The sequence below is a fragment of the Meles meles genome, chromosome 15 (genome assembly GCF_922984935.1).
Source record: "Meles meles chromosome 15, mMelMel3.1 paternal haplotype, whole genome shotgun sequence".
NCBI lineage: Eukaryota > Metazoa > Chordata > Mammalia > Carnivora > Mustelidae > Meles > Meles meles.
This window is the reverse complement of record NC_060080.1, coordinates 37,215,536-37,239,256: the sequence shown is the minus strand read 5'-3', so window position 1 is coordinate 37,239,256 and position 23,721 is coordinate 37,215,536. Positions and strand designations below refer to the sequence as shown.

The 23,721-nt window shown below is 41.7% G+C and overlaps 1 protein-coding gene and 1 pseudogene across 1 annotated transcript in view; one reads left to right on the top strand and one right to left on the bottom strand.

Moving 5' to 3' along the window:
• Nucleotides 1-86: 86 nt before the first annotated feature.
• The window catches only part of TTL (tubulin tyrosine ligase), a 36,061-nt gene continuing 12,426 nt past the window's right edge, over nt 87-23,721 (bottom strand). The window contains exons 4-7 of the mRNA XM_045979609.1: nt 15,260-15,395; nt 14,044-14,313; nt 6,296-6,439; nt 87-3,626 (exon numbers count right to left, since the gene is read on the bottom strand). Coding sequence (XP_045835565.1) covers nt 3,512-3,626; nt 6,296-6,439; nt 14,044-14,313; nt 15,260-15,395 — 665 coding nt within the window. The 3' untranslated portion in view covers nt 87-3,511. The remainder of the gene's footprint in view (nt 3,627-6,295; nt 6,440-14,043; nt 14,314-15,259; nt 15,396-23,721) is intronic.
• On the top strand, nt 8,006-8,161 carry LOC123926300 (annotated as a pseudogene).

Genomic DNA, 23,721 nt, shown 5'->3' with positions numbered 1-23,721 from the left:
ACAGAATTGTGGATACATATAATCAGTGATATCCTAAGACAGTCAACCACCATGATGAGATGACAGAACCAAAGGGCACAAAGACGCTTGAAATATTACTTTAATGCTCTGGGCATTTTAAACATTCATAAAATCATCTTATTCCAGAAGTCATTTCCTCTTAGGTACGGATTCTGCATCTAGGATCAGAGACAAGTGTATCACTGAATTTTCTCCACAGCACCCACATGCTGCAGGGGACTTACTCTGGCCCCTTGTCTTCCCCAGCAGAGCCCCCCACCCCCACAACAGGGCTGGATCCACACCTGCTTGACACAACCGTGGCTGTCAACAAAAACACACTCTGTAGCTTTGCTGCTGTTTGCAAATTCTGCGGATCCCATACATTTCTGACACTACCAGATATCCCGAGTCTGGGATAATTATCCTGAGGTGCTAGTGAAGGGGCGAGTGTGCAGGTCAGCATGCCAGCGCCTGCTCCACTGAATCATACAGACACTGAGGCACTTCAATGTTCTGGGTAAAATCGAGTTTATGATTACCACAGGAGTTAACGAGGAAGGGGCTTTTCTCTCAGTAACGAATACCCTTAACACATATTTAGCAGATGTATAAATTCCTGGCTGTTTACATTTGTTGTCAAGGCTTCACAAACTGTTTAAGGAAATGAAAGCATGTTTGAGTTTACAAATGCTGGACAAGAAGCAAAACGAGAACATGCTCAGACAGCAGTTGCTTGTATCACGAGTACGTAGGTCAACGCGTTGACCAGCAACATGGTCATTCCTCAAGAAATGCCTGTCCTTCCTAAAGGAACTTTTTCAAAAAGTCCTAGATCTTATTTGATTATTCTAAGGTAGCAGTGTGTTTGTCCTTCCTTCTTAAGTGGTGGTTCAAGGCATCTCAAAGCGTACTGATGCCTCAGGTTCTGATTTCATTGGTCAGAGGTGGGAGAGAAAGGGAGGGTGTAGAAACCAACATTCTAAAAAAGCTCCCCAAGTGATTCCAGCAGATAGTCAGCACTGAGAACCTTGGTACCACAGGTTCTTGAGTCTTCCTAACCTCACCTGTCCTGTCCTCACTAGAAGTCCCTGAGGTAGTCTCCAGGTCAGGCAACAATCCCTTCCATGAGATAAGAAACTAAGGCACAGAGAAGTTAATGGGTTCATCTCGCACTGTGTGGTCAAATGACAGTGCAAAGATTGGAATTAACATCTCCAAAGAAAGAACACCTCCTCCCCCAGCAACTGGAGACACATACGCACTCTGCATGTGGGAAGGCTGAGAGGCGAGGCATTACCATCTGTGCCAAAGGTACCATGGAAGCGTATGGAACAATGCTGAGCCAACCATCCCACCCGATCAAAAACTAATGCATGAAATAGGTATTTATTTGAAACCATGTGAGGAATGAAGCATAACTTTCTTTTTAAAGCGTAACGTCCCTCACATATATGCCAGTGATTGAGGTTTCTTAGTTATTCCGTCAAGATCCATGGGCACCATCTAAATTCTTAGCTCTGTCACTGTGAGAGTTAAGAAACTCTCAAATGTCCCTTTAATTTAGGTCCAAAAGATCATTACAGATCTACATTCACGTATGGTAACAACAAAAACCTCCATGCTTCCCCCATCACCAGTTCACAGAGACTTCCCAAGGACTGAGTAGCTCACACTTTCTAGAAGGGTGTGTACCTTGTCATGATCTGCTCAAAGTCCCCAAACACTAATCGAACAGTGCTAGCCTTCCAAGACTGACTTTCCCTGCTGACTGTTTAATTTCACTCTGGATGCAAACCTTATTATCTGTATTCTGGGTAACCAGAATATTTTGTAATTCCAAATTTGCAGACGAGCCAAACCAGTTGGGCCTTTCTCCTTCACCCCAACATTATGCCACCACGTCCTATACCCACTGCTGCATCTATGAAATACTCCTTATCCTTTCTTCACCGTGAGCTCCCACATCTCATCGTGTTTCAGGAGGCATTGCTCTTTTCCCTTTTTAGGGAAGTCTCCCTGACTGCAGAACTGTTGTCTGGTACCACACAGAAAGAATAACGGGGCACACATATACACAAAGGAAGAACACAGCACGTACTGGACAGGAGGCCTGCTGTGGTTCCCAGTACATTCTAAGAAGGACCTGCTCATTCGGCTCACGTTGGAACGCAAGTAGCGTCTTGTTCTTCCCACTGCTCGGGATGTAGTCTCCTGAGAAATCTACAGAATATGTGATCCAGTGAGTGGAAACTACACCTAACAGGACACATTTGTTGACTTACAAGATGCTGTGTAGAGCTCTGAAACCACATCTTTCCCATTTTAGGAGATTCCCCCATTCAGGCCAGACAAACACTCATTTAGACCCTCGCCTGGCATGCAGAGGCACAAGCAGGCAGAGAATCTTCCCTGGAACCAAACGTGCCCTTCTAGCTCCTGCAGAAGGTGCTTTGAGGGCAAGAAAATGGGGGAGAGCTACCTGTGTCTGGGGCAGTATCACCTGGTGCGGTGCATGTGTGTGTGTAATTCTACTTCTCCTACCCTCTAGAGGGGTTTTTACAGAAGTTAAAACAACAAAAAAAGCGCGCCAAAGGGAACTTTGCAAGAGTGCATGTAGAATTCTGGTTAAAACCGAGACAAGTGAGGATCATCATATTTCCAAACCTACCACACCCAACTATTAAGTAAAGCAAGACATCGTGTTTTGTTTTGTTTTGTTTTGTTTTCTCTCTCATGCTTATTTGAGGCTTATGGGTTTGTGGCAAACTTGCTGCTTGGTTTCTAAAACATGCACAGAGCAGATCGAGAGCAGCACTTGCTGTTTGGGTGCCTAGCCCACACTGGCCCTGACAGGTGACTGACCAAACGCCGTCAGGAACATGACGAGGAAAGCCCCCTTCGCTCGCTGTGAGGTGGTGCCCAGCACGAACCCGAGCACTGTTGGTGCATGCTTGTCCAGACTTCCACGGGCAGGGTGCTGCGGAGAGGGATGGGCAGGGAACACACTGGCAACCTCCCGGACGCTATAATGTTCAATCCGTGTCCCAGACAGAAGGGTTGCAGCTGGGCATGGAGCTAAGGCACTAAGGCTGCAGCAGGTGGAAAGACACCAATGAAAGGTCCAACAGTCTCAACCCCCAGGGAGGAGAGGCGCTGCTCACAATGCTGCCTTAGGATAAAAACTGGATTTTTTTTTTAAAGGATGAGAACATAAAATAATCAAATCCCTGTCTTTTCCCCTTAGAATAGCATTTGGCTCCCCCTTCAGAGCAACTGGCTTCCGTTCTCACATCTCAACAGCAGCGCTGAGAGTGCCACCTGGGAACCCCTGAGCCACCGCTCTTTGGGGAAGCTGTCTTTTCTTCTGGTGTTCTCCCTTCTGTCGCGGCTTTGCCGGTTGCCTCTCTTTCTCCAGTCCTGGCTTGGTAGTGAGCCACCCTGACATTCCTCCTTCCCCTGGAGCAGGAGCTCGTGCTTCTTCTGAGGCAGCTCTGAGCGCCTCCCTCGGTCACAGCTTGCTGAACGCCGCCGGCTGGACGTGCTGCGGCTCCACGTCCGGGGGTGGAAAGACACTGGAGATGGCTATGTCCACGATGCCCTGGCACAGTTCTGCATAAAGCTTCCTGAAATGTGTTTTAAAAAATATCATTGTAGATGTTCATCAAAGTGCATGTGGAAAGTCAATAGGTTTTTTTTTCACCGGGACCTGCCCTAGGTGTTCCGTCTCATGACCAAGTTCCTAAAACTGGTTTCCATGGCACATACACATGCTGCACAAGCATCAAGCAGCCCCTTAACAAATACTTCGGGAAGGTCTCGGGTGAAGAGACCAATAACTCCTGCTCTCACTGGCAGGGAAGATGGGCAATTTCCATAGAGTCTAAGAGCCATCTTGCCTGCCTGTGGTGAGTATACTTGGAGGGAAAGCACCTTCTCAGTGTGGCTGAGAAGACCCTAGGAGAGACTCCCCAGGGGTGACAAATAGGTGACATCTGGGGAATGAGAGAGGTCAGACAGAGGATGACAGGGTAGAAAAGAGGAGGGAGAGGACAGATAGACCCAGAGAGACAGAAAGGAGCGGGGAAGAAAAAAGAGAGGAGGAGGAGAGAAAGAGTGTGTTTGTGAGGGGGAGAAGACAGGCTGTGACAATGGCAGGAACACTGCGCACCGAGAGTGGATTTTATTGGGGCAAGAGCAGAAGAGGAGATCCCCATTAGAAGGCTCTCTGCAAAAGTGTCCACAGTGATGGAGGAGGACCTGTGGGAGAGCTAGGACAGTGGGGGTGGAGAGCAGAGGACTGCCAAGGCTGGAGGCTGAGCTGACGAGCTCCCAATGCACAGAACCTGAAGGTAATGGAAAGGAGGAGGCTGCATCTCGGTCAGGATTCCAGCCTAGACTCCGTGGGGAGGGGAGGTGGGCATTCACGGAGATGCGCGAGTCTGGGGCAGGGCGTGCCTCTCAGAGACATTCACAGACATCCCCGCAGGAGACTGGGCAGGCAGGTGCACACACAGCTCTGGAACTCTGGGCTGTGATGTAATCTGGTGGTTTTAAAAGTATGAAGTTGAGTAAGATCACGTTCAGAGAAAGCATAGTGGAGAGAGAAGACAAACACCCAGGGCTGAGGCGGTGACTGGGGTCCACTAAGGAGGAGCAAGAGGCCAATCATGCCCACATCTCCTCAGCCAAAGCTTCCCACTACAGAATGTGTCTGAAGCCACAACAGAAGAGCATCTCAGCACGGTGTCAGCAGCTCCCTCAGATGCTGCTGGGAGGTCCAGGATGTCCACACGGAAAGGGGCCGCTGGACCTGGCAATATGGACTTAGCTGGGGACCTTCAAAGAACATTTCTGTGGGGTGGAGGGGATGACATCCAGCCCAGGGTGGACCACAGCACGGATGAGGATAGAGAAAGAGGAGCCAGCCTGAGCAGACACTGGCTACAACAGGAGCAGGGAGGAGGAGTCACCGGAGCAGGACATGGCCTTGAGGGAGGGCTCTTTATAACTGCTGAGGAAATCTGCTGCATATGCACACGCTGACGGGAACCATACCCCGAAGAGGCAGAGGGGGCAGAGGCCGACACTGAATGAGGAAGGCAAAGGGACATGGGGCAGGAAGTGGGGTGGAGAAGGCATAGGATGCAAGGGATGACTGAACCTTTATTGGAAGGACGGGGAACAGAGGCATGCTGCTGTTGTCCAGCCGTCCTGCTCACCTCTCCTTCCTCCTTCCGACTCAGTTCCAAGTACCACTTCTCAACAGCAGCCCTCTGCTCAATGATACTACTTTAACATCCTTGATCAAGGATAAAGCATGTCCCAGTTTGTAATCTGTATTTGTCTGGTCCTTTGTCATGCCTATAGTCTTTCCAAGGACAGGGCCTGTGTCTCTGCTCATGACTGGGACCCCCATCCTGGGGCCTGGGGGGTTAGGGGTACTAACGAGTACGGGTTAGCTGAAGGGACTGCCGAACAAGATGAATCACACATGCCATGTCACAGCCACTGAGCAAGTGGCGAAGGCCTGGCTCCTAATGAAAGAGCGGCTTGTGTGTCAATGCTGCCCCTTGTAGGTCCAGAACTTTCTCCTGAACATGTGGACGATCACCTCAATTCCTCCAAGATGTGGACATGGGGAACCATGAAGGGTCCTGACCTGATGAAAGTGAATCTTCAGAAGAACCAGCAGCCTTCGAGGACCATGTCCAGCTGCCCCTAACTTCTAAGGCCTCCATGAGGCTTTCGCGGACAGGTTCTGCGCATCTGTGCATCCCCCACAGAGCCTGGCATGGGGCGTGGTCCCACTGGATGCTATGTCCCCCTTCTGAAGGCTCTCCCCTCCGCTCCATGGTACATGTGACACTCTTCTCTTACATCCCCATTCTAGCTCCACTGTGGCTACAATGCCTTCTCAGAGTACTTCCTGCCTGGAGAACCCCCTCAATTTCTTGGTTATCAGCACCCCCCCAACTCACAGGACCCCATTCCCTGAACTGGTCACACAAGAGGGTCTCCTCTGACAGCTACTAGCTTTGTTTGAAACTCTCATAGCAACTACCACCCACCTAAGCACAGACTCCTGCTCAACACACAGGAGAATTGGGAAGGACTGACTCAGCAGAGCCCCCTGCTGGCCAGGGTCCTGCCAGAGGACATCCTACCTCATAGCAGTTAAAACAGCCTCCGCTTGGACACGTAGATGAAGAGACTCACCACCTTGCCAAGACAGGCTGTTCCAACTGTGGAACCAACTACCCATTTGTTAAAACACAGTGGTGTTCAGGCTTACTGAGCACAAGCCGGGGCGCCGTTGACCTCAATGAGCCACACCTTCAGCTCCTCGTCCACCATGAAGTCGAAGCCAAAGAGCTGGAAGCTCTGGTAAGGGAGGTGCCTGGTGCTGATGGCGGGCTCCACGCTCATGAGGCAGCTTCTGCGGGGCAAAGGGGGAGAGCTCACTGAGAATGGGCTGGTTGAGGGAGAAGGAACATGGAAGATGTGCTTGGATGATTTTGTATCAAAAATGATGATAAAAGATCCACTTGGACTTAATTCTCTCTTTTACTTATTTTATTTTATTTTTTAAAGATATTATTTTGAAGTAATCTCTACACCCAATGTAGGGCTCAAACTCTCAGCCCAGATGTCAAGAGTTGCACGCTCCACCAATTGAGCCAGCCAGGTGCCCCAATTCTCTTTTAATTACCAATGATTATTCAAAACAAAGCTGCTTACCAAGCTATTTGTTAGAAAATTCTGCAAATACTCATGTTCTTACAGGAGGGGCTGCTTTACCAGCACAGCACTAAGTCACCACAGTGCCTGCAAAGGTGGCTTCCCTCAAAAGGAGACTGCCGCCATGTTTGTTTGTAATAAATAAAACACTCCCATGCATTGCTGCCATGTAGAAGGAATGGACTACCATTTGGTGAAGGGCAGAACTGGCAGTGAAGTTGGCCTCACTCATTACTTCCATTAGCTTCAGTTCTAATGCCAAATTATTACTAATTAAAAGATTTAAATATTAAAATACAAAATAGAATTACTATTAACATCAACTACTGTTCAAAAAAAATTGGGAAAAAAAACACAGACAAACTGAAAACACGAAAAAGTTGAACATGAACTTCAAAAACATACTGAGTTAATACATGAGATCTAAGGTCAGGGGCCTAAGGCCAGAATCTTAGGCAAGTTTTTAACCTCTCTTAGCCAAGCTTTGATTTCTTTATCCATAAAGGAAGGGGTAAAAATAACACCAAGTCCTAGCACTCGGATGGTTCAATGAGATAATTACATAAAGAACTTATGAGGGCACCCAGGTGACTCCGAAGGTTAAGCATCTGCCTTCCACTCAGGTTGTGATCCCAGGATCCTGGAATCAAGCCCCGTGTCAGGCTCTCTGCTCAGTGGGAAGTCAGCTTCTCCCTCTGCCCCTCACTGCCCTCACCCTTGTGCTCTCTCCCTGTCAAATAAATAAATAAAATCTCTCTTAAAAAAAATAAATAAAAACCTTACTACTAATAAATCACTATTTTGTATAACCATCCAGAAAACCTTTGTCATTTCTGTTTTATGCAGATCTTCCCTGACTTCTTCCCTCAACTGAATGTTGGGGTAAAATATCTATTTTAGTAATAAAGTACGTTATGATGACTCTAAGATTACCAGAAATAGCTTTCCTCCTACATAACTGTATGTTTAGAAGGAAAAATGAAGGAACTAGCTTTCATGTGACTAAGTCCAAGATGTATCCATACGAGTACGTTTTGATTCATGACTTTCAAGAACTGAGACCTCCCTGAACATGGAGCTGGAATTTTGCTTCCCAAACCTCCCTCCACCACCACATCCCCCCCCACCCCAGCCCAAGCATCAGCTTACTTCCCCCCCACCCCAAAAAAAGGAAAGTATTTCGATGCATATGTTTAAACCTTTAAAAGTAATTTTGGGCAGTTAGCCATTTAAGAATCAACTGGAATGAAAATTTCTTCTCTCTAGCTTTGCGCAGTGGCAGTATCGTAGCCAATGAGGTTTATCCGAGGCGCGATTATTGCTAATTGAAAATTTCTTCTCTCATTCATCTTTAACCTGCACTGGTAAACCACGTATCACTTTTTTTTTTTCTATAGCTTTTTCTGTTCTCTTTAAGGGAGTACCCTTATCTTTTCTTTTAATTAAAAGACCCTTTCCAATATTATAATTAAGAAAACTTTTACATTTAATAGAGGCTCATGATTAAAAAAAGAAGAACCCCCCCAAAAAATGAAAGAAACACTATGCTCAAACACATAAAGGAAAAACTAAGAGCCAGAAGTAAATAAAAATTAAATATTACTTTTTTTAATATGCTAGAAGCTCAAGATTAATAATTCACTTTAAATATTTTTTTTTTCATCATCAGAGACTTTAAACAGTACATCCTTTTCCAGCAGGAGTGGGAAGGGAGTGGGAGGCTAGCTGGGGGTGTGGGGGGAAGAAAAACCATGAGAGTTGTTAGGGACATGTATAGCATCAAAGTAGCAACCCTCTCTGAACTGTACAGGACAATGAGGGGAAGGGGGGGGTAATAAATATCCAATAAATTTTTGCCTAAAATAGGAAATCTTTCTTCAGCATACCTGATTTATCTGATGTCAGAATTCTAAGCACCTACAATCCCTGAAGAAACAGGACTCTAGTTATTCTGCCAGACTCAATGTAAGAATACGTTAAGGAAAAAGCCTCGGTCGTTGTGATAATGACACGACAGATAATAGACCAACAGAAGAGAATGGAGATCCCTAACACAAATGGCCACCTGATTTATAACAAAAGCTCACCAAAACGCAGCGGGAAAAGGCCAGTCTTATGCACAAATGGTCCTGGGTCAACGGGATACCCCGTAGAAAAACATGAAACTTGACATATAAGAATTCAGGTAGATTAGAGGTCTACAATGTAAAAGATAAAGACCAAGATGCCCACCAACTATAGAAGGGATAAACCACGTAATACTTGCACCATGAAATATTACACAGCAGTATATAAGGTAATCACTGCTATATGCAACAATATAGATAAAACCCATACCTACAATTGTGAAAAAAAGTTAAACATGAAACAGGAAATACAGTATAATTCCATTTACATAAAATGTAGTGTAAGCAAAAGGAATGGATTATGATAAAAATCAGAAGAGTGGCTATCTGTAGCATGAAGTATATATTTTGAGGGAGCACAAGGGAGTATTGGGGGTGCTGTAAATGTTTTATATCCTCATTCATGTGATGATTAGCTGAGTGTGTCCATAATTAAAAGTTCACTACACTGTACACTTAACGATTTGTGGACTTTACCATATGCATGTTACACCTCAATTTAAAAAAATTGGATTTAGTAAATTATAATAAATAAATAACACTAAAAAATTATTTCCAGGCATATTAAGAAACAAGGCCAAAAGGGAAAAAAAAAAAAAACAGACAATAGAAACAAGATCTATTGTCTTGGCAAACTTTTTCTATAAAGGACCAGACAGTAACTATTTTAGGTTTTGAAGACTACATATGGTCTCTGTTACCATATTCTTTAATTTCTAAAAAACCTATTAAAAATGTAGAAACTATTTTTAGCTCATGGCCTATTTGAAAACAAGCTTTCGGTTGGATTTGGCTCATAGAACAGAGTTTGCTAACCTCTACTATAGGTATTTCAGATTTCAGACTAATCAAATAAAGATGTTAAAGAACTGCCATTAACATGTTCAAGATATAACAAGTGGGAGATTTCACAAAAGAATTATAATCTAAAAAGAGTCAAATGGAAATTCTAGAACTGAAAACCACAATACCTAAAATCAAGAGATGAGTTTAACAACAAATTTTAATGGCTTTTCCTTTTTTTTTTTTTTTAAGATTTATTTATTTGACACAGAGAGAGAGAGACAGTGAGAGAGGGAATACAAGCAAGGGGAGTGGGAAAGGGAGAAGCGGGCCTCCTGCCGAGCAGGGAATCCGATGTGGGGCTCGATGTAGGAATCGATCCCAGGATGCTGGGATCATGACCTGAGCCAAAGGCAGACGCTTAACGACTGAGCCACCCAGGCATCCCAAGTTTTTCCCTTTTTAAGCAGGCTTTAATTGCTAAAGAGAGAGATCAAATGATACACAAGGGAGAAACAGGAGACAGTGAAAAAGACTGGCATCCATGTAATTAGAATCTCAGAGGAGAGAAGAATGGGACGAAAGCCCTAACTGGAAAGATAGTGGCCATGAATATCCCAAAACAAATAAAAGACCTGAAGCCACAGACTGGAGAAGCACTATGACACCTATGTAATAGAAGCCAGAAGACAATGGTAAGCCATCTTCAAAGTGCTTTAAAAAAAGGGTGGGGGGATTTTGCTGATCTAGAAATCTGTTTCCAATGCAAATGTCTTTTTTTTTTTTAATTTTTAAAATTTTATTTATTTGAAAGAGAGAGGGAGAGAGACAATCTCGAGCAGACTCCCCACTGAGCAGGGAGCCCAACACAGGGCTTGATTTCACAACCCTGAGATTATGACCTGAGCCAAATACAGACACATAACCCACTGAGCCGCCCAGGTGCCCCCCTTATTTATTTATTTTTTTAAAGACACTTGCTTTGGGCGCACCCAGGTAGCTCAGGTCAGATCTCAGGGTGAGATTGAGCCCTGCATCAGGCTCTGCACTCAGTGGGGAGTCTACTTGGGATTCTCTCTCCCTCCTCCTGCTCCTCGCTACTCCCTAAACAAGCTCTCTCTCTCTCTCAAAAAAAAAAAAAAAAAGGAAACTGATCCTAGACAAAATTAAGAAAATACATGAAAGAAAAAGAAACAACATAAATGGTAAAAATGTATGGGGAAATATAAATAATGTTAACTATACAATAGTAATGATAATAATGTCTTGTGAGTTTACAATATAGGTAGCATTAATGACCACCCATGTACCCACACCACAATTCCTTTAAGCCTCTTTCTTGGGTCCCTCCTGCTTCCATTTCAGAGATAATCACTATCTTGAATGTTGTGTTTTTCATACCTTCAGTTCTCTGTTTTTACCATACATGAATATTCTTCTAAATAACTTTTTTTACTTCTGCTTGTTTTTCAATTTATATGAACAGAATCAATCTGCATACATCTTGTATACAGCTTATATATTTTGCAATTTTTGCTTGCTATTATGTTTATGTAACACCAGTGAAAATATCCTTCAGGAATAAGGTGAGATAAAGACATTCTCAGATGACAGAAATTAAAAGGACTGATTATCTAAAGAACTACTCTAAAAGAAATGCTAATGTCTGAAGGGAAATAATGCCAGAGAGAAATTTGGAACTTTAGGACTAAAGGAAGAGAATAAAAAGGGCAATTATTTAGGTAAATAAAAAATAATATTTTTTTCTTTTTTAATTTAGGGTGGGTTTTCTTGTACACAGCATACCATTTGGTCTTGTATTTGGTTTAAAAAAATCCAACCTGTCAATCTAACATACAAATAAAAATATATATGACAATTGACAGCAAGAATTATAATATTATGCAGTAGAGATTTCAGTGTATGTAAATGTAATCCACACCACAACTGGAGGAGAGTTAAAGGAACTATAAAGTTATAAGTTTTCTATACTTTATTTGAAGTGGTAAATTATTAATTCTAAGTCAGTGAAATAAAAATTAGGTATATTAATCAAAATTCCTAGAGTAAAGACTAAAAAGAGAGAGAGAGCCAAATACTCAACAGAAAAATTAAAATGAAACTCTAAATAAATTTAAATAATTTTTAAAAGGTAGGTAATGGGGATGTCTGGGTGGCTCATTCAGTTAAGTGCCTGCCTTTGGCTCAGGTCATGATTCTATGGTCCTGGGATCAAGTCTCCCACTGGGCTCCTTGCTCAGTGACGAGTCTGTTTCTCCCTCTGCCTGCCGCTCCCTGCTTGTGTACGTGAGCGCACATGCTATCTCTCACTCTCTCTGATAAAAAAAAAAAAAAAAAAAAAAAAAAAAACTTTAAAAATACAAAAATAAAAAATAAAAAGCAGAAAATGGGAAAATGAAAAACAAAACCAAAAGGGGACAGATAGCAAATAATAAAATAGCACATGTAAATCCAACCAAACCAATAATTACAGTAAATTTAAATGATAAAAACACACCAATTAGAAAGGTAGAGATTACTGAGTTGAATGTTTTGTTAAACAAAATGAAAACAAAACCTAACTATATACTGTCTGCCAGAAGCCCACTTTATTATTTAAATATTTTATTTATTTATTTGAGAGAGAGACGGTGAGAGAGAGCATGAGCGAGGAGGTCAGAGGGAGAAGCAGACTCCCTGTGGAGCTGGGAGCCCGATGCGGGACTCTATCCTAGGACTCCAGGATCATGACCTGAGTTGAAGGCAGTTGTTTAACCAACTGAGCCACCCAGGCACTCCAGAAGCCCACTTTAAATATAGAATGGAATAAGGTAGGATAGAATTAAAGGGATGGAGACATATCTCTAATTAAAAAGAGCTGGAGTGGCTATATTAATATCAGGCAAAACTGACTTTCAAAATAAGAAACATTATCAGAGATAAAGACAGACAAGACATTACATAAGGTTAAAGTGGTCAGTTGCCACAAAGAGGTAATAATTTTAAATGCATATGCACCTAAAAATGGATCTCCAAATATATGAAGCAAAATGGGTAAATCTAAAGGAGAGACAGACAAATCCATAATTATACTTGGAGACTTCAATGTTTTTCCTCTCAATCATGGACAGAACAAGTAGAACAGAAATGCAGTAAAGATATAAAAGCCTTTAACAACGCTATTAACCACCTTCACCTAATTCACATTTATAGAACACTCAGCCCAACTACAAGGGAATAAACATTATTTTTAGTATACATGGAACAGTCACTAAAACTGGACCACATTCTGGGCTATGACACAATCTTTTCTTTTTTTTTTTTTTTAAGAATTTATTTATTTATTTGACAAAGAGAGAAATCACAAGTAGGCAGAGAGGCAGGGAGAGAGAAAGAGGGGGAAGCAGGCTCCCTGCAGAGCAGAGAGCCTGATATGGGGCTTGATATCAGGACCCTGAGATCATGACCTGAGCGGAAGGCAGAAGCTTAACCCACTGAGCCACCCAGGCGCCCCCATGACACAATCTTTAACAAATTTTAAAGTATGTTCTCTGACCACAGTGGAATTAAAATAAAAATCAGTAATAGAAAAATATCTGGAAAATTCCCAAATATTTGGAAATTAAGCAACAATTTCTATATAACACAAGTCAAAGATGAAGTAACAAGGTAAATTAGAAAATATTTTAATAAAATGAAAATGAAAACATAACATAGGAAAGCCTGTGGGATGCAGCTAATGAGTACTCAGAGGGAAACTGACAGCATTAAATGCATTTAAAAAATGAATTCTTTCAAATCAATGATCTGAATTTTTGCCTTAAGGAAACTACAAAACAAATCCCTCAAAGAGGCAGAAGGAAGGGGCGCCTGGGTGGCTCAGAGAGTTAAGCCTCTGCCTTTGGCTCAGGTCATGGTCTCAGGGTCCTGGGATCGAGCCCCACATCGGGCTCTCTGCTCAGGAGGGAGCCTGCTTCCCCCTCTCTCTCTGCCTGCCTCTCTGCCTACTTGTGATCTCTCTCTCTCTGTGTCAAATAAATAAACAAAATCTTTAATAAAAAAGGCAAAGGAAGAAAATAATAAGAAACATAAGTCAAAGAAATAAAAACAACAGAGAAAATCAATAAAACCAAAAAGTAACCTTTTGAAAGGATTAATAATACGGATATATCTCTAGCCATTCTGTCCCGGTAAAATGGAAGAAATAAGTTACCAATATATGGAATGCAAGCAGTGACATCATTACAGATCCTATAAATATTGAAAGGATAATGAAGGAATATTACAAACAATTTTTGTCCTTAAATTAGCTTAAACAGAATAATTCCTTGAAAGGCACAAACTCCCAAAGCTTCTCCAAGACACATAACTAAAAAAGATACAATTAAGTTACCTTATTATATGTTTAATTTGTAGTAAGATACTACTTTCCAGGGTAATGTTCAAAGCACTTATTAGGTACTGATTGAATTCCTCAAAGAACATTTCGTTCCCTTCTTCATACTTTCCATAATTCTTTGAGTACTCCTTTTGAATGCAGTGATTGGTCAAATGGCAGGTTTTGTCTTGGAAATTATCAACATGATATGGTTCTGAAGCAGTCCGAAGCACACCCTCCTTATAGAGGTAGATATTATACTGATGATCCACCAAGACCCAGCTTCTGCAAGTCAATAAAAACAGTTTCACTCAAGTCATCCAAAGTTTCTCCATAGCACATACATCATCAGCACACCTTAACAGGTTTGGAGGGAAGCAGAGGAAGGAGACAGGTTCTAAAATTCTGTTAGGCAAGCCATGACAATTAACCAAGATGGTAGATTATCACTGTAATGAGGCAAATAAAACATTTTATCATGAATGGCAAGGAGCCTTTGATCTGTTCAAAAGACAGCATTTTGAAGAGATCTGGATAGGTTGGGTCCTAAGGTTTATCCATGAATTTTCCATTTGCCCTGTTTGCTCTATAGTAATCTTAAAAGGGAGAGGGTTCATCCTGAAGGTGACCTGACATAGGACTGGTGTTCAAGAAGCAGCAAGTTATGAAGACAAGAAAACAGAATTCTCATAGAGGAGATGTCAGCAAGACCACAGGAAAGAGGGGGAGAGGGCTGTTTAGCTTTAGAAGGCACAATACAACCTCTTATTCTATGTCAGACCTTTGCTCAGAAAGTCAGAATCCAAAAAGGTATGTGAGGTGTGTTTATGAAATCCTTAAAAAATAGAGGACACAAATAAAAAAGCAAGGACATATTATGTGTTGTGTCTGAATTGTGTGTTCTAGATTTATCTCTCAGTTGATTCCATAAGCAAGCCCCATACACTTAAACTCTCCTCTTTGGAGACACAAGTCATTCTGAGTAAAGAGAACATATATATAAAAAAAAAGAAAACCCATAGTTTTAGTAATGTTTTCTAGAAAGAAAAGAGAAATACTGAAGGAAAAATAGAAAATTAGGTACAGAAGCTTAGTTCTATTCAGCTGTGCTCAATTTTGGCTACGTATTAAACACGGTCAAATACTTCCTCACATTCCATGTTACCCTTATCACCCGCCACCGCATTTTTCTCAATATTAGTAACAAAAACTCTGGACACCGATGCCTTACCGAATGTCAAACTTGCGGTGACCTGGCTCCAGAAGCAGAGGGTGCTCAAGGTATTTCTGGATCACGTGCACCTGACCCTGGTTGTCAATGAAATCCAGAAGCTCTGTAGCCTCTGAGGAAATGAGGATGCCTTCACCTAACAGGGCAAAATTGTAAGAGAAATGAGTCCAGTTGATTCCAAGAGGAAAAGATCTCTACAAAGCCAGAAGGGGAATACTGATAGCAGGAGAAAACCAAGAGGAGGCTTCTATTGGCCTGCTCACCTTTCTTCCTCCATCCCATCACTTCCCCAATCTCTCACATTCTCCCCTCCGCCCACAAGAGCACCAAGGCCATCTAACTCTTTTCCCATGTAGGACTTTAAGACTACCTTGACAGGCTTCAATTTGCGACGACGTGGATGGAGCTAGAGCGTATCATGCTTAGTGAAATAAGTCAATCGGAGAAAGACAACTATCATATGATCTCCCTGATATGAGGACATGGAGAAGCAACATGGGGGGGTAGGGGGATAGGAGAAGAATAAATGAAACAAGATGGGATTGGGAGGGAGACAAACCATAAATGACTCTTAATCTCACAAAACAAACTGGGGGTTGCTGGGGGGAGGTGGGATTGGGAGAGGGGGAGCGGGCTATGGACATTGGGGAGGCGAGGCGAACCATAAGAGACTATGGACTCTGAAAAACAACCTGAGGGTTTTGAAGGGTCAGGGGTGGGAGGTTGGGGCAACCTGAGGGTTTTGAAGGGTCAGGGGTGGGAGGTTGGGGGAACAGGTGGTGGGTAATGGGGAGGGCACGTTTTGCATGGAGCACTGGGTGTTGTGCAAAAAGAATGAATACTGTTACACTGAAAAAATAAATAAAATGGAAAAAAAAAAAAAGACTACCTTGACAGGCTTCAAACATGAAATTTCGTTTTCACAGACATCCAAAATATCCAAACATCCTAAATAAATGTCACTTTACTGTTGGCGACATGGCTACCCTGATAAAGACCTTAATAAACCTAGTTCTCATAGTATAGCTTATAGAAATATCCAGAAAGTTAGGGCATAAAGACAATCATACAAGTCAATTCTCTATAGTACTGTAATAGTAAAAATTTGATACATGTAAAGTGTCCATCAACTTTAAATGATAACAATGTCCTTTTCAACAGCTTTATTAAGATATGTTACATATCATAAGATTTCCCCTTTTAAAGTATACAATTCAATGGTTTTTCATAAACCCGAGAGATTTGCAACAACCACTAACAATTTTAGAACATTTTCATCACCTCCCTGCAAAAATCCATATCATTAGCTGTAAACTCCCCATTCCTTCCTTACCCTATTCTGACAACCACTAATCTACTGTCTCTGGATTTGCTCAGTCTAGATGATTCATATAAATGAAATCACACAGTATGTGGCCTTTGTGTCTGGCTTCTTCATTTAGCATAATGTTCTCAAGGTTCATCCATGTTATAGCATGTACCACTACATCATTCTCCCTTTCCATGACTAGATAATATTCCATTGTGTGGATATACCATTTTTATTCATTCATTTATCAACTGATGGACATTTGAGTTTTTTCCACTACTGCTTGGCTCTTATGAATAATGCTGCTATGAAGACCTGCACAGAAGTTTTTGTGTGGACATATTTTCAATTCTTTTGTGAATATACCTAGGAGTGTAATAGTTGGGTCATATGGTAACTCTATGTTTAACTTTTTGAGAAACTGCCAAACTAATTCCCAAAATGTTCACGCCACTTTACACCCTCAACAGCAATATTTGAGTGTTCCAATTCTGCTACATTCTTGCCAACTTACTATCTTCTTGATTATAGTCATCCTAGTAGGTGTGAAGTGGTATCTCATTGTGGTTTTGATTTGCATTTCCCTAGTGACTAACAATGAGGAGCATGTTTTCATGTGCTTATTGGCTATTTGTATATTTTCTTTGGAGAAATAGCTACTTCCGTTCTTTGTTCTTTTCTTATTAGGTTGTCCTTTTATTATTGAGTTATCAGAGTTCTTTTTTTATCTTTTTAAAAAAGATTTTATTTACTTATTTGAGAGAGAATGAGCATGAGAGGAGGACAGTCAGAGGGAGAAGCAGACCCCTGCCAAGCAGGGAACCCGATGCGGGACTCAATCCCAGAACTCCAGGATCATGACCCAAGCTGAAGGCAGTCGCTCAACTAACTGAGCCACCCAGGTCCCTGAGTTATCAGAGTTCTTTACACATTCTGGATACAGGTGTCTGATAAGATATATGACTTCCAAATATATTCTCCCGTTTTGAACAGTTCCATTACCACAGATCCGTCAGTGTTGCTCTTTTAAAGCCACAACTACCTCCCTCTCCATAACACCCTCCTGACAACTACTAATCTGTTCTCCATTTCCATAATTTTGTCCAAATTTTCAGGAATTTTATACAGATAGAATTATATAGTATGTGATCTTTGGGGCCTGGGTTCTTTCACTCAGCATGACTCTCTGGAGATGCATCCAAGTTGATGCCATGTATCAATACTTCATTCCCTTTCATTGCTGAAGAGCTGAGGAGTGTTCCATGGTATCAGTTCTCCACAGTTGGCTTAATCACTAGGCTTCTGAAGCAATTTGAGTTGTTTCCAGTTTGTTTCCAGCTGTTACAAATAAAGCTGCTATGAACAATCACATGCAGGTTTTTGCATGGACATAAGTTTTCATTTTTCTGGGACAAAGCCCTACTGTGTGCAATTACTAGGTTATATGGTAGTTACAGGTTTAGTGTTACAAAAAATTACTACACTTTGTTCCAGAGTGGCTGTAGCATTTTACATCCCAACGAACACTGTGTGAATGATCTAGTTTCTTCTGACCCTTGCGGCACTTGCTGTCATTACCGTTTCTTATTTTAGCCATTTTAATAGAAGCATTGTGGTTTTAATCTGCATTTCCCTAATGGTTAATGATACTGAAAATCTTCTCATTTGCTTATTTTTTATCTGTAGAGCCTTTTTTTTTTTTTTTTTAAGATTTTACTTATTTATGTGAGAGAGATAGTGAGTGAGAGAGAAGACAAGCAAGGGCAGAAGGAGAGTGAGAAACAGACTCCTCAGTGAGCAAGGAGACTGACTTGGGACTCAATCCCAGGGCCCTGGGATCATGACTTGAGCCAAAGGCAGATGCTAAACTGACTGAGTCACCCAGGCGTCCCTCTGTAGAGCCTTTCAATGGAATGCATTCCTATGCCTTTGCTTATTTTCTAAATGGACTTTTTCTCTTTTCTTTTCTTTTTTTAACTGTTGAGTTTTGAAAGTTGTTTATATATTTTAGATATAGAGTCTTTTGTCAGATAGGTGGTTTGAAGGTATTTTCTCCGAGTCTATAGCTTGGATATTCAACCTCTTCAATAGAGTCTTTCACAGAGCAAAAAACCCCAAAAAACAAACAAACAAAAAAAAAACCCCACCTCATTTATTGAGGTTTTGGCTTATGAACTTTTATTTACTCTTATGGTCATATACATGATACTAAGTTTAAGAATTCTTTGCCTTGGGGCACCTGGGTGGCTCAGTTGGTTTAGCATCTGCCTTCAGCTCAAGTCATGATCTCAGGGTCCTGGGATGGAGGCCTGCATCCGGCTCCCTGCTCAGCGGGAAGCCTGCCTCTCTCTCTCCCACTTTCCCTGCTTGTGTCCCCTCTCTTGATGTGTCTCTCTCTGTCAAATAAATACATAAAATCTTAAAAAGACAACAAAAAAAGAATTCTTTGCCTTGCCCTAGCTCCTATTTAGTTCTGATAATATTTATAGTTTTATATTTTAAATTTAAGTCCACAAAACTGTTTTGAGTTAGTTTTTGTATGAGGTGTGAGGTAATATTGAAGTTCATTGTTTTTAATCTATGGGTATCTACTTGCCCCAGCATGATCTGTTGAAAAATCTGTCCTATTATTTTTTTTATTTTTCAAGATTTTATTTGTTTGTAACAGAGAGAGAGAGAGAGAGAGAAGCAGGAGGAGTGGCAGGCAAAAGGAGAAGCAGGCTACCCACTGAGCAAGAAGCCCCATGCAGGACTTGATCCCAAGATCCCAGGACCATGACCTGAGCTGAAGGCAGATGCTTAACTGAACTGAGCCACCCAGGTGTCCTGAAAAGTCTGTCCTATTGAATTGCTTTTGCACTTTTGTCAAAAATCAGGTGGGTATTTATGTAGGGTCTGTTTCTGAGTTCTTTCTTCCACAGATTTATGTTTCTGTGCCCCTAACAATACTGCAGTGTAGTGATTATTGTAGCTTTGTAGTATGCTCTAATATCAAGTACAGTGATTACTCCTACTTGATTGTTGTTATTCTTTTTTTTTTTTAAGATTTTATTTATTTATTTGACAGAAAGTGATCACAAGTAGGCAGAGAGGCAGGTAGAGAGAGAGAGAGGAGGAAGCAGGCTCCCCACTGAGCAGAGAGCCTGATGCAGGGCTCAATCCCAGGACCCTGGGATCATGACCTGAGCAGAAGGCAGAGGCTTTAACCCACTGAGCCACCCAGGTGCCCCTCTTCTTCTTTTTTAAGATTTTCTTTTTTTTTTTAAGATTTTATTTATTTGACAGAGAGAGAGAGAGAGATCACAAGTAGGCAGAGAAGCAGGCAGAGAGAGAGGTGGGGGGAAGCAGGTTCTCCGCCAAGCGGAGATCCCGATGCGGGGCTCGATCCCAGGACCCCGAGATCATGACCTGAGCCAAAGGCAGAGGCTTTAACCCACGGAGCCACCCAGGTGCCCCCTTTTTTAAGATTTTATTATTCATTTGACAGAGAGAGACACAGCGAGAGAGGGAACACAAGCAGGGGGTGTGGGAGAGGGCAAAGCAGGCTTCCCGCTGGGCAGGGAGCCTGATGCAGGGCTTGATCCCAGGACCCTGGGATCATGACCTGAGACAAAGGCAGGGGCTTAATGACTGAGCCACTGAGGCACACCCAACTTGATTCTTCTTTTTCAAAACTATTTAAGCTATTCTAGGACTTGTGCCTTCCCATGTGAATTTTAGAAGAAGCTTTATGTCTGCACAAAAACCTGGTTGAGGTCTTGACAGCAACTGCATTAAGCCTACAGATTAATTTGGGGTGAACTGACATCTTTACAACGTTGAGTCTTGCAATCCATGAACATGTATGTCTGTCCATTTACGTAAATCCTTTTTGACTTTCAGTTGTTTTGTAATTTTCAGCATTAAGATCCCGTACATGTTTTGCTAAGTGAATACCTAAGTATCTCATTTTCTTTGGGGTGACTATTAAAAAATATGGTTTTTAATTTTAGTTTCAGTATATTAATTGCTAATTACAGAAATGCAACTGGTTTTTGTGTGATCTGATATCCTGCAAACTTGCTGAACTCAGTTTTTTTAGTTCTAGGACCTCCCACCTATGCTTTAGATTTATAGCTCATCTCTACTTGCATCTCATGCTTTTAAAACAAATTAATCTAATTTTATTAATTAATTTAACAATTCAACTTTCCTAAAAGCCAACCGTTGTCTCAACCATCTCATTTCTCTCACTTGCTCCACCATGCGGTTAGCTCTTAAACAAGAAACTACAAATCATCTCAGAGACGCTCCTTCCTCTCATTTTGTAGGAACAGGCTTCTTTCTGTTTCATCTCCCTCAGGAACCACACTCAGATATCCTAGCTCCTCTTTATTTCCTTTTTTTTTTTTGGTGGGGGGGGGGACGACAGACCTTTGTCTCTCTTCCTTTTCACTTCTCCTAAAATAGTTATCCTAAGGGGCACCTGGGTGGCTCAGTTGGTTGTCTGCCTTCAGCTCAGATCATGATCACAGGGTTCTGGGAGGAAGCCCCACATAAGGCTTCCTGCTTCTTCCTCTCCCTCAGCCTGCTCCTCCCCCTGATTGTGCTCTCTCTTGGCCAAATGAATAAATAAAATCTTTTAAAAAAATAAATTATTATCCTAAAATATCCCTTCCTACTAATGCTCTGGAACTGTACCACTTTTAATGCCTTGCTCTCCATATCTGCTCACTTTCCCTCCTACTTGCTCCAACTTTGTTTCCCTTATGCTATTTCTTTATATAAACTATTTCTTATTGAAAATAAACCTAATGCTGATAGGTGGGAAAAATAAATGGAAGAAGGTAGAAAGTTACATTTTGATCATTTTAAAAAACTATTATTATTATTGAAAAAAATGGTATTCAAGTGAAATAGAAAATTTACCTGCAGTCTTATTTCCTAATATAGTTATTTTTATCTTTTAATATCACTTTCCTTTCCATAAGGAAAGATTGGCTCAGTCATAGTGAACTCACCTTATATCGTCAACTTCTTTCACTTTATATTGTCAGTATTTTGACTGTTTCTACATTAGCATTTTTTTTTTAAAGATTCTATTTATTTATTTTACAGACAGAGATCACAAGTAGGCAGAGAGGCAGGCAGAGAGAGAGGGGAGGAAGCAGGCTCCCTGCGGAGCAGAGAGCCCGATGTGGGGCTCGATCCCAGGACCCTGGGATCATGACCTGAGCCGAAGGCAGAGGCTTTAACCCACTGAGCCACCCAAGCGCCCCTCTACATTAACATTACAATTATGTTAGCAGCTGAAGAAAATTACACATTTGTTTACCGATTGCTGGACAGTGGGGTTGTTTCTAAATAAAATATTGTTGTTACAGGTCACATGGTAGTAAATGTCTTTGCTATAGATCACTCTTGTTTCTTTTAAAATATTTCCCTGGAGTTATGTTTTCAAGAATGAGATTAGTGGGCTAAGGCCTATGTACTCTCTATGGCTCTTCCTTTGTATTATCCTATAGATTTTTCAAAAGGCAGTGCATCACAACTAAGAGGAAGCAGTTCATTACAAACCTTCAGCAACAGTATCACTGAAGGTCTCTCTTATTTTGTAGGTATAAAATGATACATAAAATCTATATTTTGTAAATTTTGAATACCAGTGTAGCATGTTTCCATGGATTCGTTAACTGTATTTCTAATATTACTTCTTTATATCCTCACTAACTACACCTGGAGAAATTATGAGGAAACTCTGGAATTCTTTAAGGAGCTTCCAGGTGATAGTCTTTTTTTGTTATTTGTGCCCATCTCAACTATTTATCTGGAAATATATGTATCCCTAGTGTCCATAAGGGCAAGAGATCATTTCTATTTTATTTATGTCTGTATCTCCAAACACCCATTACTTCATCTATTCATTCACTCATCACTCAATATACATATGGAACTTTGGCTGGGTTCTGTGTGCTGCCCCAGCACCAGGGAGACAGCAGTGCACACAGATGTGACAGGGTCGGACTGTGCTTTAACATGATCTCTGTCTGCTGTACTGCGTGTGTATTCTGGAGAATGGCCAAGGGCAAGAGGACAAGGAACAATGCTCCAGGTGAGAGGTGAAGGTAGCTGAGGTCCAAGATTGGCGGCGGAGGTGGTGAAGAGGGGGTCTTTACACCAGATATAGTGTGGAGGTTGAGCTAACTATTCCCAGCATGTGGCAGGTACTAGATATTTCTTCATAACAAGAATAAAAGCCATTATACATCCTATAGGTTTCATTTTGTAGTTCCCAAACAAAACAAATGCATACCACTTATTTCAAGTCCCTAAGGCAAAATTTCCCCCTTGTTTGGCATTTTATTCTCTCTTTACCTCGCCCTGATGCTGACCACCAATCAATGACTTGTCTGGGTGAGGGTTCAGACACCACCCAGGTGGGATCACTGCCATGACTTGACAAGGGCCTTGCCTCTCTTCTGATTCTCACTCCGGCTAAGACTCCATGATACAAGATGTCCTTACAATGGCCATCCTGACTCAAGCCCAAATCCACAGAAGGAATATGGAATAACGTAAATGGCTATTTCCTCTTCCAATTCCCCCATTTATCATTAGAACTAAACTAGGGGACATTACTTGAGAAGAGGTCCCAAGAGGGTAGAGAGAAGTAGGTGAGGTACCTGGCTTGTGGCAAGAGTCCAACTCTCCCCCTCTCAGGAGATTCCAGGTGATGCCCTCCTGTCTCATGGTTGGTGGAAAAGAAGGTGAGGTCCACTGGACCGGGGATAGAAATGAGTACCAATGGCCAGATGGTCTTCCAAGGCAATAAAAGAAGAAGTAAGTTCAAAATAGAGGTTTTAAAAGGAGCATATGATGGTAGCTATAGAGATAGACCGTGTTTATGTGTTCGTTACATTGAGGACTGCCTATGTTTTGAGCTTGAGTCAACATTATAAACCGCATTCCTTCTATGCATTCATTCAACGCACATTTACTGAGTGCCTCTGGGGAGGGTAAAGATGAACAAGACAGAAATTCTGTGTTTACATGGAGCTTATGGTGTAAGAGCGGAGACAGGCAGATAAACAGATATGCAATAGAAGTGCTAGGAAGAGGTTAGTGCAGGGAGGAAAAACAAAAGCAGGGCAAAGGACACAGAGTAATGGGCATA